The 18702-nt window shown below is 34.1% G+C and overlaps 1 protein-coding gene across 1 annotated transcript; it reads right to left on the reverse strand.

Annotated features, from left to right (window-relative positions):
• Positions 1–248: 248 nt before the first annotated feature.
• Positions 249–2183, reverse strand: LOC108988817 (GDSL esterase/lipase At5g33370-like). The gene is made up of 5 exons (XM_018962192.2): positions 1875–2183; positions 1600–1727; positions 1135–1377; positions 791–1043; positions 249–659 (listed from the first exon to the last, which is right to left on the reverse strand). The coding sequence occupies exons 1-5, from the start codon at positions 2128–2130 to the stop codon at positions 424–426; spliced, it is 1116 nt and encodes a 371-aa protein (XP_018817737.1). The 5' UTR covers positions 2131–2183; the 3' UTR covers positions 249–423.
• Between the last annotated feature and the right edge of the window lie 16519 nt (positions 2184–18702).

The following is an 18702-nucleotide window of genomic DNA, read 5'->3' on the forward strand; positions in this document are numbered from 1 at the left end:
CGCCATTAGTTACGTACAATCGGTCCTCGCCATCCTCGCTACGTTGAATTGATTGATTGGAATACAGAAGCTCTTTATTTATAGGCTAGGTCAGGGACAGACACTCAATTAAAATCTTACGTACCTTATTTTGTTTTACACCTTTTTTTTTTTTTTTAATTATCAATAAAGAAAAAAGAATCTAATTCTAATTAATACAATTTTATTTGTAGCTAACGAATTAGCTGAATTTGAACCTTATAATCAAATCATGACAAAGGTGTGTTGGCTACACTTTGATTAAATGATATAAGACATTTGCATAAATACCCTTGTAAACGACAGTCATCGATACAAGTTCGCATACATTCGTAATTAATTACTGATATTGTAATTATTTTTCAGAAAAGAAAAGAAAAGGAAAAAATAAGGACGTTGATCTGGTCATGGAGTCGAATTGTCCAAGGCCATGATAGCGCTGAGGTTCATTGGGCTCATGTAATCAGGAGATCCGGACATGATCTGCTCGACAATAATTCCATTCGCCTTTTCCGATGGATGGAATGGATCCCAAAAAGCATACTGGTCTCTGTTGGGGCACAAGTTGGAGACTTGAGTGCATAGCCCAATGCCATTGTAAGGTCCTTGCCCACAACAAGCTATCTTTGATGTTGTAAATCCTGCAGAATTAAAACACAACATTAATGTCTCTAATATATGTTTCAAATACGTACATTTGATCCATTATTATATAGCAAAAATAAACGGGTAAATTAACATTGGAGGCTGGCTGGCTGGCTAGCTACCATACCAAATGCTTGAGGGTTGTTAACGAAATCGTTGTGCATGCGCTCTGTATTGGCAGCAATGAAGACATCTTTGCCAATTTTGGAATTGAGTTCTCTTAACATTTGGACAAGTTGCGGGTTGTACAAGGAAGCAGCTCTTTGGAGTTCAGCTGAGCATCCACCATTTGTGCCTCGCATGGCCAACTCTGCTGGGACACAACCCAGTGGTCCGGTACCTGTTACAAGAACCCTTCGAGCTCCTAGCTTGTATAGCGTCTGCGCCATATATGACACCAGGAACAATATTAATATTTAAAAAAGCATGCAAGAACCTGTCATTTGACTTAAATTTAAGGAAAATATATACCTGTAAAAGTTTTCGGTACTCTGAGATGAGATACTTAACATAATTTGGCAGCGAATACTGGCGAGACCTCGCAGAATAGGGTACCAAGTAGTAGTTGTTTACAAAATCATTGCCTCCAACAGTGATGAGGATGAGGGCTTGGTTCACAAGTCTCTTGGTTCCTTCACTTCCAATCAGTGCACTCACTCGTCGCTGATATTCTTGGAAGTATTCGAACTGTCTATACATTCTTATTATGTTTAGCTGCGGCCAAAATAGAATCTTAATTAGCTTTTGGATATATGCTAAGGGGAAAGGAACTGCATGCTTAAATTAAAACTGCTTAAGGATCATATAATTGAGCAGCCAATGCCAAAATGGAACGCTCGATCGAGGCTTGGATAATGAAGAGAAGCCTAGCTAGCGAAATAGGGGCATTGAGAAATTAACGGTCGTTGCCTAGCTACATGCATGCTATTCACTTACAAACTGAATTCCAGTGTCATTGAGGATTCCAATGCCTGCTGAAGCAAAGTTGGCGCCAACAAGCAGCCTTTGTCCCGTGAGCTGAGGACTCAAGTATGGCAATGTGGGTTCAGAGCCGATTCTCTGACCTGAAAATGCAAGCAACTCACTTCTTATAATCTATAATTAACAAATTAAATATATATTGAGGACCAAACAGGCACAATTTAGTATATAGATCATCGAGATCAGCAAGCTAGCAGCTTGAAATTAGCTGAAACCCAATAATAATTAACTGATGATGTCGGGGATGTTGAGGCCATTGGAGAAGCGGCCTGTGGCGCGGTGAGTCGGATAGTCGATGCCATAAGGAGGTGAGTCAGCACGGGCAGTTGTAGCCAAGTAGTTGTTGTTGCCGCTATCCACGAGTGAATCCCCGAAGACGAAGAAAGCCCTGGCATCTGCCGGCTGAACATTGGCTATTATTATTGCAATTGCAAGACCCAAAATCATCCCACAAGTAGTGAAGGTTGATGAGGAGGTAATTTCCATTGTTATATGCTAGTAAGAAACTTTGTGATGTGGATTGAAAATATATGGCTGGGGATGATGACTTTTTATAGCTTCTTTGGCTTCTAGTACCACAACTGATTAATAAGAAACTCAAAAAGCAAGGGATCAAGTGATAACAATAGCTAGCAAGAGTGGTTGTTAGGTGCCACTTTGTACCATTAATTACTACTGTTTACATTAACCAATGCCATACAATATTGGTATGCATAGGATCTATATAGCTTTAGGTTCAAATTAATATAGAATTCCTTGGTCATGATGTCGATCTGGAGTTGATTAGCATGCGCGCAGATCAGCCTAGCTAGCTAATAATATGAATCTTTCAGCCCGTACGTACATTTAAGAGTGACACCAATTTTCAGGAGGTCATGTGCAGCTGTGCTAGCAGCTTGTTGATATCCAAATTAATCACTCCCTCATAATAACACAAAACGATCAACTCAACTACTGCAAAATATCCCTTGTGATCTTGAACATTATTCAATCATCCCACGAGGTGCCTGTCGATCCATCTAATTAAGTTTATTACAACTCGATCGGTCTTCACCATGCATGTGAGATCATATAAGTACTGGTGCGTGGTAAGTTCAATGTACCAAGACCAAGATCATGGAAGCCCAATATATATATATATATACGCAATCAATTAAATTAGGAGGTAAAAAATAACTACTGAAATCGTAGAATTAAGTGGGTACGTGTTTCTGATCTCATTCTTAATCATCTCCATTTTTTGCCATTAACTATGAACAGATCGAGCATTAGATCTTCATGATATATGGCGACCTTTACATGCGTTACGTACATTAATTGAAACGTTAACACTAATACTACATGCACGCAGATGTGAAGAAGGATGTAAACAGAGTACTCTAAATTCACATTAATTATTAATATGAAATTAGTTTCTTTAATTTTTTTTACTAATAATTTGAAAACGAGATGATAAACATAACAAGAATATGATTCTTAATATGGAGATTAAGGGTTCAAATGAGTCAGGTTTAAGTACGTTATGATCATCGAGTTACATGATTTGACAATATTATGAGCAACTCATTAATTTTTAGAATTAATGAGTTTTTAACTTGTTCACGAGCTATATATATATATATATATATATATATATATATATATATATATAATTTTAATAAAATAAGTTATTTATATTTTATTTACAATTTTGAGAAAAAAAATGGTTATATTTACATCAATCAATGACTATATTTATATATAAAGATTGATCACGTAACATATAATATATCATGTTCTATATTTAGAAATGTGATTTCTTCTATTCTTTTTAAATATTTAAGCTACTTTCATTATAAAATTAAAGAATATTATAAAATAATAAAGACGAAATTATTTAAATTTTATGTGAGTTAATCAAATTTTGTACAAATTGTATTATTTAATAATCAACCAATTTTTTTTTTATGCATGACATATTTAAAAAGTACTAATTATTTAACTGAATTCGAGTTTGACTACTTAGCAGTATATCAAATATCTACTCTATTATATAAGTGGCTATCGAGTATGAATAGTAACTTTTGTTCATCCTTGTGTTTCATCCGTTTTTTTATGTATTATGTCGTTTATGCCCTTGTGTGCATCGGTGTATTTCATCCCTTTTTTGCATTTTAGGTAATTTAGATTTATTGTTTTACGCCGTTTTACATTTTAGATAGTTTAAATATGAAAAATAATAGGATTACAATCCTCTTCCTACTCATTTATTATTATTTTTATATTGTATAAATTGAATCAGTATATAACATGTGTCAGTCCGTCTTGATAATCTCTAATTTAGAGATTATTATTATATATATATATATTGTTATTAATTTACATCCTGAGTACTATGGGATTTTACAATCCTCCCATGCGTGGCTGATCAGGAAATATGAAGCACATGAGTGCAAATGATTTCCTTTCCTTTGCTAGTCTGTAGTGGAAATAATTAAAGTTACAGTTTAGAATGAGACATGAGAATTTGATGACCAAAAGTGGAACTGTAATTAGAATCTTAAAGAGGCGGTTGGATTTTCTCTTTGCAGTGACTAAAATTTGGAGTCTCTAGGACAGTACTACTTACCATTAATCGTGTAGAATAATGGAGTCAAGATCACCACCATATATAACCACAGAAATAGAACTACTCCCATTCCTAGCTTAGCTAGTCTGCCTCCCATCAACTCTACCTATATACAAAGCCTGTACGTACGTCAACTACTTCTAGGTTTCATTATTACAATGGAAGAAATTAGGCACCAACATAATAACAACGGCATTTGTTTCAGATGCCATGTGATCTGAGTAAATGCTAAACTTCAAAGTGGACTGATTCTATCCAACGTGAATAGTTAATAATTTCTAAATAATAATAAGATAATTTAAATTAAATATTTTTTTCATTAATTTTTTTATTTAAAAATTTAGAAATGTTATAATAAATAATTTTAAAATATTTATATTTAAATTATATTTAGAGATGAAACGAAATGAGAATAAAATTTTGAGTACAAGCTTAAAGGGTAAAATAATTAAGCTGGAAGATTGATGGGTATAGAGTAAATGCTCAGTACTACAATTAGCAGGTGATAATGGAAAGAAATGAATAAATGAATGATTGAGATTAGCTTAATTGTGACACGACCTACAGCTACAAGCTGGCTGATCAGTCCCATATAATATGGCAATATGATGAATGAACAGATGATGACTACTGTTATAAGCCGCATGCTTATCATTGACGTAGCCAAACCAGAAAGTTCGGCCAAGAAATTATTCACCACAGACGTTATAGGTGAGAGAGAGTGTTGAACTGCTACTTGGAAATCTGCTTCTAGATCTCTTTTTTGTATCATCCTATTTCTAGTGATCACATCTTCTTTAAATTAATTAATGAGAATATAGGTGGACATGCACTTATATTTTCAGGCTCTTAACTTCACACGACCATGCAGTATTGATCTTCACGAAAACAGTTACAGCCTGGCCGGCCTATCATTTACTTCATCACATAAAGAAAAAGGAAGGAAGGAAGGAAGGTCTCTAGATCTCTGTTTTTTTTCCTTTCTGGTGGCAGTCCATGCATGAGTTATTGCTCACATGATACCTATGGCTATGGCAACTAATTATTATTGAAAATAAAGCCAATAATGGACGAACTAATTATTTTTCATTTACGTACTCATGAAACTGATCCGGGACTAGGCTCCTGATCATCGTCTATCTGTACATTGTTAGGAAAAAATAGAATTAATTATACTTTATTTTTTTAAACTTTCATTCAATTCATAATATACCTTCAAATTAATTAATAATTGCATCAAAGTGAACCATTAAACTTTCTAAATCTTCCAATCCCCCCATTCCATCTACCAACAACGTCAAATCTGACGAAAATTCACTGCATGTACTGCTCATGTGTATACCATTTATTGTAAAGATGTAATTTTCATCTAATTATTATTATTGATCATATAAAATATAAAATAACATATGCTATCAATTAATAATAAATCATAAATCATTAAATAATTTTTTTATTAATTTATATATGGTTAATGAATAACAAATAATTTTATTGTGTATATAGATTATTCATATTTGCATGCAACTTAGGTATAAAATAATTTTATATATGGTGAATGATTAATGATTTATTATTAATTGATAGTATATATTATTTTATATTTTATATGGTCAATAATAATAATTAGACGAAAATTACATTTTTACAGTGAATTTCCGTTAGATTTGACGCTGCTAGTAGACGGAAAGAGGGGATTGTGAAGTTTTGAAAGTTCGAGGATTTACTTTGGTGCAATTATTAGTTTCGGAGGCACTTTGTGAATTGAGTGAAAATTCTAGGAGGCAAATTGTAATTAACCTGAAAAAATAAGAATAGCAAATAGAGATTGTAGATGATATACAGTGAGGCGATTGTTAATATGTCTCTTAGATAAATAGTCTCTCACTCGTATTGAGTTCTCGAAAAGAGAATCTGGAAATTCTGTTCTCAAGATACAACATTGTTTATATAGTATGCAGATAGCAAATTCTGAATGCTAAACCATAGAACGAATAGATGCAATAGCGGCTGTTGTAATGTTTCAATTTGAATTTAAATGAAACAGTTACTATCTAAAAAGGTGTAGAAATAATTGTAATTGACAATTAACAATAACTATCAAAAAAAAAAAAAAAAAAGAACACATCATTTCATTTAAGTAAAAAATTTCGTCACTTGCGAAGTGCCAAGTGCGTCTAAAGCGTCAATGCGTGCATGCGTGTGGTCAGTGCAAAGACACTACTATTGTGTGTCTACCCTTGTGTTATATTTTATGTATGGTGAAACTCATTCACTTATAAACCACTAAAATTTTCTTATCTTATGTGGGATATTTGAAATAATCCAATATACATGAGTTGTAACAGGAGGAATCTACAGATCAATTGAGGAGCGATGTCAAATGCCAAAAAAAAACATTGCTACGATGATAACGGGCAGTACGTAATTATAGATGGAATTTAACGTGTTTTGAAATGTACATGCTATGTCGCCTTTCCACTTTTATCTATTGGTATCTATCAAATGCATGCTTTTATTTTTTATTCGTTTATATGATATAATTTAATTTAAAAGATAAATTTTAAAATTTAAATATATTAAAAATTAAATTTTATCATTTAAATGATATGAATGTTGTGTGAATCACACAACGAATTCATAAAAAGATAACATTTTAAAAAGAGAGACGCTTCTAGTCGGTCTGGCTGCATTTAGTATAGAAACAGCCATCCACTAATTATATGCCACATAAGATATTACATATAATAGAGACAAGATACGCCCACAGAGAATCACAAGCTCACACAATCCACTTTCACAATTTTCTCCCATTCGATACTCAGTTCGTCTCGTAGCTCACATATACATGATGCCCACAATTCCGACTCCCACGGTTCCGAAGCCCACCTCAGTCCTCAGTCCATCTCTTACCGACACCAACCTCTCATTTCGACGCCCACCTTAGTCCTCAGTCCTCAGTCCTCAGTCCTTAATCCTCAATCCACCTCTCATTCCGACGCCCACAGTTTCAATGCCCCCAAGTCTCATCTTTAGAAGTTGTTCCCATTCATAAAATCGTGTGATTTCTCATGGCAAATCGACTGGATGAAACCTGGGAAGGGAGTAATGTAAGCTGTTTTATTGTTAATCTTCATTGATTCGGTCTATTGAAATCCCTGTATTAATAATATCTATTGAAATGCCCTATTTTGATACACGGGAGAGAGACTCACATAAAATACTATCATAAAATCCCCAAGCTAAGAAAAACTAGACAGGCCCACATTCAAAGAAAAAATAATTTTTTAGATAGAAAATACCTTAGGACCGGTTGAAAATCATATAACAGTAAGCATTCATTGAAATAGTTTTTCCTAATATAAACAATTGGTCAATGCTATTGCATGAGTGAGTCTTTTTTTTTTTGGTATACTATGAATGAGTTACCACATAGATCAGGATATTTCATTTGAAAAAAATCACACAAGGAAATTTCAATAGGTTTCAATTTTATATTTTCCTTTGCATTGAGTAGAGGGAATATCAATATGAAAGAATTATTCATTCAGATTTAGTAGAGTTTTTCTTATTACTTTGCGCAGTTCCAGATTTGCATGTAAAGTAACTTGAAATAGAATATCTATCATTAGTGTGTGTTAGAATAGTTAGTGTGTTAATGTTAAAATCTCACATTATTGGAGAATGTCTCTTGTATAAATAATGATCTTTTAATGTTGTGGTTTTGTATGAAAGGAACAAATTTATTGGTTTGATAGTGAAGAACGTGAGGATGGGGTGAATGTTGAAGATTGTATGAATGTTAAAGTTCGTATGAATATTGAAGATGATAGTCAATAAGTTGAAGATGGTATGGATGTTGAAGATGGTATTGATGTTGAAAATGGTATGAATGTTGAAGATGGAGTGAATGTGGATGGAGAAGTCAATCCGGTTAGTGGTCCGCTGGAGCCAGTCATTGGTATGTTATTTGACGATGTGGAAGATGCCCAAGCATTTTACAAGGCATATGCAAGACGAAAAGGTTTTACAATTCGGACGAATCATACTCGGTTGTCGAAAGATAATAAAAAATTATGTGCAGTAGACTATGTTTGTACAAGGGAAGGATTTTGGCGGGTAACTCGGAAAGCAAAAGAACAAACTATGCATGAACTTGCCGAGACTAAGATTGGATGTAAAGCCTTTATGGGTATAAAAAAAGATGGTGAAAAGTGGATAGTCAACAAGTTTGTGGTTGGGCATAACCATGTTCTACTTACATCGAGAAGTACTAGTTTCCTTCGTGGACACAAGAGAGTTACTCAGGTTAAAAAAAAACTTATAATGACTTTGAATGAGTCCGGTGTACCGACAAGGAAGATTATGTTAGTATTGAGTAAAGAATCAGGTGGTGACTTCAATGTTGGTTGTATTGAGAAGGATATCAAAAATTACTTGGGAAACAAAAGGAGAAAAGTATTTGAAGAGGGGGATGCACAATGGTTATATTCCTATTTTCTTGATTGACAACTCAAAAAACCTGGGTTTCCATGCAAATAGATAAGGATGGGTGTATGAGAAGTTGTTTTTGGACTGATGCTCGTTCAGGAGCGGCATACCAATATTTTGGAGATGTTGTCACGTTTGATGCCACGTACATAACCAACATTTATAAAATGCTATTTGTGTTGTTTTTGGTAGTTAACCATCATTATCAGACCATTATGTTTGGTGGTCCTTTGTTAATTAATGAAACAACCGAATCATATACATGGTTACAGAGAACATGGCGAAATGCAATGCTTGGGGCATGCCCCTTTAACCATAATTACCGACGATGACAAAGCGATGGCGAAGGCCATTGCAGAGGTATTCTCAAATACATATACAACTCATCGGTTGTCCTTGTGGCATATTCTACAAAAGTTTTCGAAACACTTGGCTCGTGTATATAACAAGTTTTCAGACTTTCAGAAAGATTTTCGTCATTGCATCCATGAAACAATTACCACTAATGAATTCGAACAGGAATGGACTTCGATATTAGTGAAGTATCAATTAGGAGAAAATATTTGGCTACAAAATCTCTACATCCGACGAGATAAGTGGGTGCCGACCTACTTGCGTTCAATATTCTGTGCCGGTATGTCAACAACTTAAAGGAGTGAAAGCATGAACAAATTATTTAAAGACTATGTTCGTTCAAGCACTATGATTAGTGACTTTGTTCATCAGTATGAAAAAGCTCTAGATGCACGTTACTTTAAAGAGAAAGAGAAGGATGTGTAAACGAAATCTACTCGTGTGATATTGAAGACACCTCTTAAAATTAAAGATGAGGTAGCAAAAATTTATACAAGAAAGTCTTTCATGATCTTCCAGGATGAGCTATTCAATAGTCTATTGTAGCTAGCAAGAAAGTTGTCCAAAGAGGGTGAGACCAAGACATATGGAGTCGCAGCTTATGGTAAAGAAACACGTCTTTACCACGTGACATTGGAGGGTGATGAAGGACATGCCAAATGTACATGCCATATGTGAAAATTTATGGGAAGTCTCTGTAGGCATATCTTGTGTGTTCTTGGCAAGAAAGCTAAGTTAAATAGATTACCACAACATTATGTCCTGGAAAGATGAACTATTACTGCTAAGAGTCGACCCATTCATGACATATCATGTCCTGAAAGGCAATTTCAGCAATCACTAGATGATCCTATGCTGAGAAAAAGCAAGACGATGATACAGTTTTATGACGTTGTCGAACTTGGGTCACAGTCAGAAGCAAAACACAATCACCTCACCCATGCACTGGAGAAGGTTCACCAAGAATTACTTGTAATGGAAGATCATGTCGATACTCAGGAAACATATTTTTCAGATAGATGAGATACTTGCAATGATGATCAAATCCTTAGAAGTCAAGTTGTATTGAAATTTTCACAAACCGTCCAGGATCATCCACGGGTGCCAACAAAAGGTCGACCCAAAGCTTTGAGAGCGAAAAATCCAAAGGAAACGCAGACATCAAAGAAAAGTCGCTGCAGTATTTGCAAGAATGAGTGGCATTCTAAAAACAATTATCCTTCAGTGAGGTATAGTTGCTTTGCAATTATTTTTGGTTTATTGGATTTTAATTGAAAAAGTTAAAAAAGTTTGTATTTTGTTGTTGTTTATGTAGGGATCTTGGGCCAACAACTGAGAACATATCATAGCATTTTGATTCCTAGTACAAATTATCTTATACTATGTATGTGATTTATTTATCTTTTCTCATGTCATGGACAAATAATTTATCCTCTAGTTTCATCCGTGTTAATTTAACCTGTGTTTATTTTTATTGTGATAGGGAGCAACGCAATGGATTGTGAGCTTTGAAGAGTAGCATTGAAGATTTTGCAGCTTTTATGTTGTTGTTTGAGTAGATGACATTGACTGTACTGAAACTATGAGTGTGGATTATGTAACTAAATATGAGATTTATTTTTGTATGAATCTAGAGAACTTGAATGCAGTGGTGATTTATTTTTGTATGAATCTAAATAACTTGAATGCAATGAAGATTTATTTTTGTATGCATCTAGAGAACTTGGATGTAATTGGGAAGTGATTTTGGGAACTGAAGATTTATGTAACTGAATTTTTAGCATTATTTGATTCTGGGAAGTGTATATATGTGATTCTGGGAAGTTTTTTTTTTTTTTTTTTTTTTTTTTTTGCAGTTTGGATTCGCTAAAGGCTCCCTGAGTTATTGTCACTTGATCTCTCAAGAATTGTAGATCGGCAACAAGAATACTAATGCATACAAGTTCTAACCTGCACAAAAACTCCAAACAACCATTCATAGACTAAATTCATAAGCTTACCAATACATTCAATACATTTTAAACAATCAATACATGTCCAAAAGTTACCAATACATTAATCACATATTCAATACATTAGTTGTAGCATTGGCCAACACACATTGTCATTATTTGGCAACATAAAAAATACAGCACAAAATATGAAAAAGAATAGCCATGATATGATCAACACTTTCAACATTCCCTTGTACTTCTTTTCCATTGCTTGCAATTTGAATTGTTCGATGCCTACACGTTCATGAAGTACCCTATCGTTCATTCGTTCAGCTAACTCCAATGTCATCTTACAGCAGTTGTTTTGATCACTTTGAAGATCAATCCATTCAAAAAATCGACATTGTGTTTCGTTTTTATAATTTGGATAATTGTAAAATCTTCTACCAAAACTATTGGCTTTTCCAGAAATCCATAGTTTTGCTCGAATTCCACAATAGCAAATTGGTCTCTCCATTGGCACTTTGTCTTCCCCTCTTGCAATGCAAGAACTTGAACTGAAAGGAGAACCATAAGATGTTATTTTCTGTCATAATGTGGAAAAAAGTAAGCACTAATAGATTTTTCAGATAGTATTATCTACGGATTTATACATGTACATAGCTTAGGAGACTGCTTGGTCAAAATTTAGAATGGTCTTTTTTATGGATACACATAAATGTAAGGTAGCCTCCTATATCACAAGTGTACAAGGCTTTGAGATACTCTGTAGATACTTTGATAGTATATTGAGGGAGGTTGTTTTTAAAAGTTAATCAAGTGAGTACAATTGATAGTATATGTACATACACAAGAGATAGTTGTCTCACAAAGATTCCATGCTTATTCCAAACCCCAGCAACTAGTACCCATAGCCCAAAACAATTCACACAAAGATTCCATGGTACCCATAGGCCAAAAAAATTACCAATACCTGGAACTCTTCATACAAGATTATGGTTCTAGAAAGAAAAGCTTACATAATATAACGACAGCTTTTGTCATAATATGTTACCCAGTTATTGAGAGGTATGATCTGCATGGTTACTTGATGGTACAGTCAGTACGAAGGTCTTCATGTAATTTTGCAGGGCAAACTCACAATGCATATATGTCAAAGTGGCTATGATAATCATGGGAAACAAGAAAATTGTGTCCAAGACACATGGATAATAATCATCATTGAAATCCCTTTTCTTTTCATGTTCCTCTATCTTTTTAGTTTGGTGTTGTAGCTATCTAAAGCAAGTCATGTGTTCCGGCTATTATATATTTCTAAAAAAAAAAAGCCTCGAGACCTGAAGTGAAAAACATTGCCACAATCATAAAGATTAGTAAGGTCTCGTTTGTTTTCACATATGAGATAAGATGACATTAAGCAAAAAGCCTTGTTTGGTAAATTCAATCACAACCCAATGAAAGAAATATGGGGATGACTCGTTGTTATGACAAACAATCACAATCACAATCACAAACACAAACACAAACTCAAAAGGGAGCAACTTTAGAATTATAAATTGCATAACTTAATTACTTTAAGTAAAAATGAAGAGTTCCAAAAATGAATTACCTACTCATTCCGCACCGTATTTCCAGATTTTGTGGTATATTCAGCCAAAAGCTCAGTAGAAGACAACACTAACAGATCAGTTAGCCTCTCTTCTTCAATGAAATCATGTTCAAAACTGCTTCACTCAACGAAAATCATACTCAGTAGCCAAAATCATGTTCCACTCAATGAAAATCAAAGAAGAAGATGAGAGAAATAAGAGAGATTACTTATTGTTCTGTCGTAAAATAGGGCGGGTCATTTCACCACCACCGTTGTGAGATGGGTTCTGTCGCGAAATAAGATGAGAGCTTGTGGGTTGTTTCACCACTACCATCATGAGATGGGTTTTGTCACAGAAAGGGGGTGGGCTGAGAGGGGCTTCGATTTTTTTTTTTTTTTTTGGGGTTAGGTCACACAGAAGAGGGGGGTACACGGCCGCGGGGAGGGGGGTGGGGGGAGACGAGAGGGTATCGTTTTCATACTCTTCATCGTATGTTTCTCGGTTACACAAGTGAATGAGTGTGCCTCAGACGTGGCATCATAGGGTTGGCGTGCTGTTTTTAAGTGTTTATAAGCCCAACTGGATCTAAGGCATTTCCTTTTAAAAAATGACACTCTTGGATATAAGCCATGAGTTTTCCTTTGATTCTTTTTTGTTTACTTAATTGAAATATCAAGTAATTAAGTTTTGGATTAATCTTATAGTTATCTTAAAAGTCAACTTGACCTTTTTGGTTTTCAAAACTTTTTGCTTGCAGTTTTAACAAAGATCAAACTTGTCCTTGCACTGAAAGTACTATATATCTTAGTAAATTATTAAAGAGAAATACTTATTATACAAAAGTAAATTCACAAAATGATGTGACCTGATGTGGTACTTTAGATTATAAAATTACTTTTATCTTAAAATAGATTTAACTCATAATCACATAAAATCATGTTACTTTGTGAGTTTACTTTTGTATAATATTCCTTCATGTGTTTATAGAAGTGTTACAAGCACAAAGAGATCTCACAAAAATAAACTCACAAATTGACATGGTTCCATATGATACATTAAATCCAATTTATAATAAAAATATCTTTAAAATCTAATATATCACATCAAGTTATGTCAGTTTAGACACTATATGAAATAAGTATTTTTGCAACAAAAAATATTTGCAACGATTGATATTTGGATGCAAAAGCATCAATTTTACTGTTTCCACGTTTTGATTTTGGCGATGTTGAAACTTGCCACAAAACCCCACCTTTTGGGCAAAAATATATCATAGCAAATAATATAGCTGCAAACATGCGACTAATTAGTTTCAAATATTTTAAGGTGACATAAATTCACCGTTAAATAATTTTGTGACTATCTTTCTTGTGGCGACTATTATTTTGACACAAAAGTGAATTTTTACAACAATTTTTTGCGGCGACTATAATGCTCAATTTTAATGCTTTGTACGGCGATATTGTTCTGATAATTTTGATAGTTATATTTAACTTTTTCCCATTTTATCTTCCTCTAGCTCATTACTTTATCTCTTCTCTGTGAATTTTTCACCGCCTCTCCCCAAATCATGCCCACTGCCATGCCATCATCGCCTCGTGTTGCCGATGAGTCTCTCAATCATCCGTCTCTCTCTCATCATTTGTATCTCTATCTCTCTCTCACACTCATCCTGTTCGCTTTGTCTAGACGATGAACCTCTGCCCCACAGTCACTCCGCCGCAGCCTAAGCTAATCCGCCACCTCCTCCACTAGGTCTCCATTTTAGTAAACTCTGATCTCCCTTTCTCTTCTCTCTCTCTCTCTCTCTCTCCACATCTGTTTATCTCACTCTCCCACTCTCGATTTCAACTTTAATGCTTTAAAGCTTAAGTTTCTTATGATGGTTGAGATCCGGAGTTTTATTTTACAAATGGTTGAGATTTCATGGTGAAGTTTTGAGTGGTTAAAAATTAGGGTTTATGTATTCTTTTAGAAGAAGAGGATAGCTTGATTAGAGTCCAAATTTGTCTCATACTCTCACACATGCTATTGAGAATTATATTAGAAGAAGAGGATAGCATAATGATTTTGACAATGTGAGAAAATGAGAAAATCACGAAACTTTAGGATAAGTTGAAATTTACTTCTCAATTCTGACTCATCATGGAGTCTACAGAAGAATGCAATCCATTGTGCTGGGATATACATGATAACAGTTTAGAATAATCTTGCACAATATGGAATGGGGACAATATGAATATTTTTCTTTCAGCTTTTCCTAGCTCTTAGCTACTAGTTCCTAGCTTGTATTTAGGTGTTTCATCTTGAATACTTCCTACATTTCAATTTTAAATATTGCAGCTTTACTAAAAGGGCTCTTATAGAAATAAATATGTACATTGGATTAACTAGATGTTAATACATTGCTTTGCTAAAGCCTTTTAGGTTTATTCTTGGCTGCTAATGTTCAATAATTTTTTTAAGCCAATTAGTGTATGGTAATTGAGGTGCATTTATATGTGGCTCAAAATATCCAAGGAGTTGTAACATGATTTTTGAATAAAAGAAGAACCAGATTTTTTAATTCATTCAGGTGAGATGCTTATATATGAAAGTGAAAGATTTGTACTTGAGCAGTTGGGTTATGCCTCATTTTCTTATGAATAAAGTTCTTGATTATTTATAAAAAGAAAAATTAAAGTGAAGGATTTAATATTGTGTTTAATTCGCTAAATTTTGATTTCTGTAACAAGATGCGCCCTATATATATATATATATATATATATATATATATATTATATGTTTCTTTTTTAGTTTCTTAGTGAATCTATTCCAATTTTATGTATCCTGTTTAGTACAATTCTTTTGTAATAGACCTTTTCAACGACCAAAACTTGCAGAAAAATAATTTTTTGCAATACAAGATTTTTTGTCAGCGATCAATTATCATCGTATGAGTATTTTCCATTGGTAGAACTCAACGTACTTATTTCTGATGCTTTGTGACGTGACAAATAAATATTTACGATAAAAAAAAAAGGTCAAAACAATACGAAGATTAACCATGATTAACATTTTTTGGGTGAAATAAATAGCATGCTAGAAAAGAAACATTTAGATGTTCCTGGGGGAATGTAAAGGGTAGTATCGTGTTTGAACTTTGAAGGTGCCATGCATGGAAGGATTGTAATTTTAAGGACACATGTTGCCATATCTAAATTTGATTATTTGTGCTTTTCCTGAAGAAAATTTTGGGCATCTGCTTTCAAACATGATTATATAAAAGATTGCTAGTATATTATTATTTTTTTATTCGGTATTTCAACTTGATTTGAATTTACATAACAAAAAATTTTTTTTGAACTGTACGTAATCATTTCTTTTGTTGTTTGGGTGGTTCTACAGCCATCAATGTTCGGTCCTGAGGATGGATCCCAACTGACATGGTTGTAGCCACATGTTTTTATATTAAAAAAAAGAAATAGATTTGAAATTATGAAATACCATACCACACGCACCAACCCAAAACCCATATAGGGGAATAAACCTGTGGGTTTGTTGAGGGAGCTAGAGGAGAGGGAGGGGGAGACCTTTGTGGGTTTGTTCTTCCAAAATTACTTCTTGTGGGTATGTTCCGTGGTGACGCTTCAGGCAAACAATGCAACCTCTGCAGTAAAGCAAGAAAACCAAGACCATTCTCTCTCATGCTCTCTTTCTTGCCACTTTCATTTCCTCTGTCTCATGTCGAGCCCTTGCCACTCTCTCATCATCTCCTTTTATCGTCAACCTCTTGTCATGCCGATAACAACCGCATCTACATGTGGTTGTCTCCCACCACCACCACCACCACCACCATATCCTCATTCGCACTCCTTGGTCCACCAATCAACACTGCTAGATCAAAATCTTTGGCTCCAATGTAACTACTTATATTTTTTTACCTAACGATGTACTTTATTTTTTTAAAGTAATCAATTCTTGTAATTGTTGCAGAAGTATGATTTTTCCTATCTAATGGTTGCAGGTCAATGCTGTCAATGTGATAGAGAAAAACTTGGGAGAGGGAGATGCTTCGGGTTTCGTCTATTTTTTTTTATATTAAAAAGGCCACGTGGCTATAGCCACTCCATCCTCAAGACCGAACTTCAGTGGCTGTAGCTTTTTCCTTATTATTTATATGATGGTTTAATGTACTTAAGAGATTTTTCAAAAGTTGATCATCCATGCTTGCAATATGGATCATTAGATGAATTGTTATTCCATGATGAGTTTCCCATATCCTTTTTACATGTGTTCTCCACTCATCACCAAATAATGACTCGTTTATTTTTACAGATGAGATGAGTTGAGTTAAGTTGAGATGAAAGTTGAATAAAATATTGTTAGAATATATTTTTTAATATTATTTTTATTTTGAGATTTGAAAAAGTTGAATAATCTATTTTATTTTGTGTGAAAATTTGAAAAGGTAATAATTAAATGCGATTAATTGAAAAAAATTGTGAAAACAAACGAGACCTTAAAAGCTTCCCCAAGTATGGGGGAGCCGAGGAGGCGGGAGGCGAACGAATGGAGGTCCACCCCCGCACCCCGTGCAACAGATGGGGTACCCCGCCCCTGCATGGTTGGAGGTGGATTACGGGAAAAAAAATCCCCACCCCCGCTCATGCGGGGGGCAGGGGATGGGGAGGGGGTGGCCCACCCAGAAAGGGGAGGGTAGCACCCCTAGACCATTGCTTAAGGCCCCACTCTATGCAAGGCCTCCAAAAGTAAAAGTGAGGTGTTTTTTTAAAAAAATAAAAAAATAAAAAAATAAAAAAATAAAATAAAAAATAAAAACCATTTCATTAAATAGAATTTTAAATAATTTTTATATTTTTTGTGCATTTGTATTAGATGCATATTCAAGCAAAATTTATTTAAAGAATTTTAATAAAATCTTATTTTATTAAAGATTTTAAGAATATTTTCTATAATAATTTATATTTTATTATATTATAATTATGACTGACCCACTTAAATTTCACCTTCAACCTTAATTGTCCTAATAAAAATGCAAGAATCGCGCATGTAATTTGAGTTCATATACACAAAACATTACATCATATATGAATCAATAAAAAGGTCATTTTCTCGGGTTCCCTAGCCTAACTAGTAGCCAGCTAAAGCAGAGGCTTTAAATATACATAATTTATTAGTGAATAAAATGGAAAGGAATTAAATTATTAATGATTAAACAACGTACTTTAGTTTAAGAGGTTTGCATATATAATATTAAGGGTTTTACCAGTTTAAAATATTACCTCTCTAAACATGCACTCTATCACTTTTGCTTGTTAATTGTTAATTAATTAGCTGGATATATACACACACACACACACACACAACACACACACACACACACACACACGAAGGGAACACGAAAGCTTGCATAATTTTGTGAAACGGGAGAGGGCTATTCAAGAGCGGCCTTTAGATTCTCAGAATAATATATATTATATTTCTTACAAAATTGAAATTCATCAGTATAACTAGTAATATATAATTGGTTTAATTTTTATTTTAAATTTTGAATAATATGTCCAACTACACTACACGTGTAGAACTGTTATTAGTGTTGAGATATTATTTCTGCCAATGTACTAATGAAATTTTGATGGGGAAGCAAGTTTATTATTATTATTATTATTATTATGACCTTTGGAGTTGAAGGTTTATGTTGTGTTTCGCACACTGGGTACTGGTGTTAGGGACCTCAGTCTAGTCCCTAAACACTATGTTGTCCTCGCCTTGGTTTTCCTTATGATGACCGAAGTGACTAGCCTTCTTGCTTGGCCTTGAGCAAAACGTGGCAATGGTGGGACCCTAAGTTAATGGAGGTTTGATGTTTAGTAGTATAATGATGTATGATGATGATGAAAATGATGATCTAAGTGATGAACTCAAGCACTTGAGTAAGGAGGCACATCTAGCCTAGAGATCCTTGGAGTTGGCTCCACTTGGAGTGCAATTAGGGTTTGGATGTTGAGTGAGGCTATGGTTTGAATGGAATAAGGGTTTCCAAAATTGTAGGAGGTAATTTGGGAGTGATGTGTTT

The sequence above is a fragment of the Juglans regia genome, chromosome 11 (assembly GCF_001411555.2).
Source record: "Juglans regia cultivar Chandler chromosome 11, Walnut 2.0, whole genome shotgun sequence".
Classification (NCBI taxonomy): Eukaryota; Viridiplantae; Streptophyta; class Magnoliopsida; order Fagales; family Juglandaceae; genus Juglans; species Juglans regia.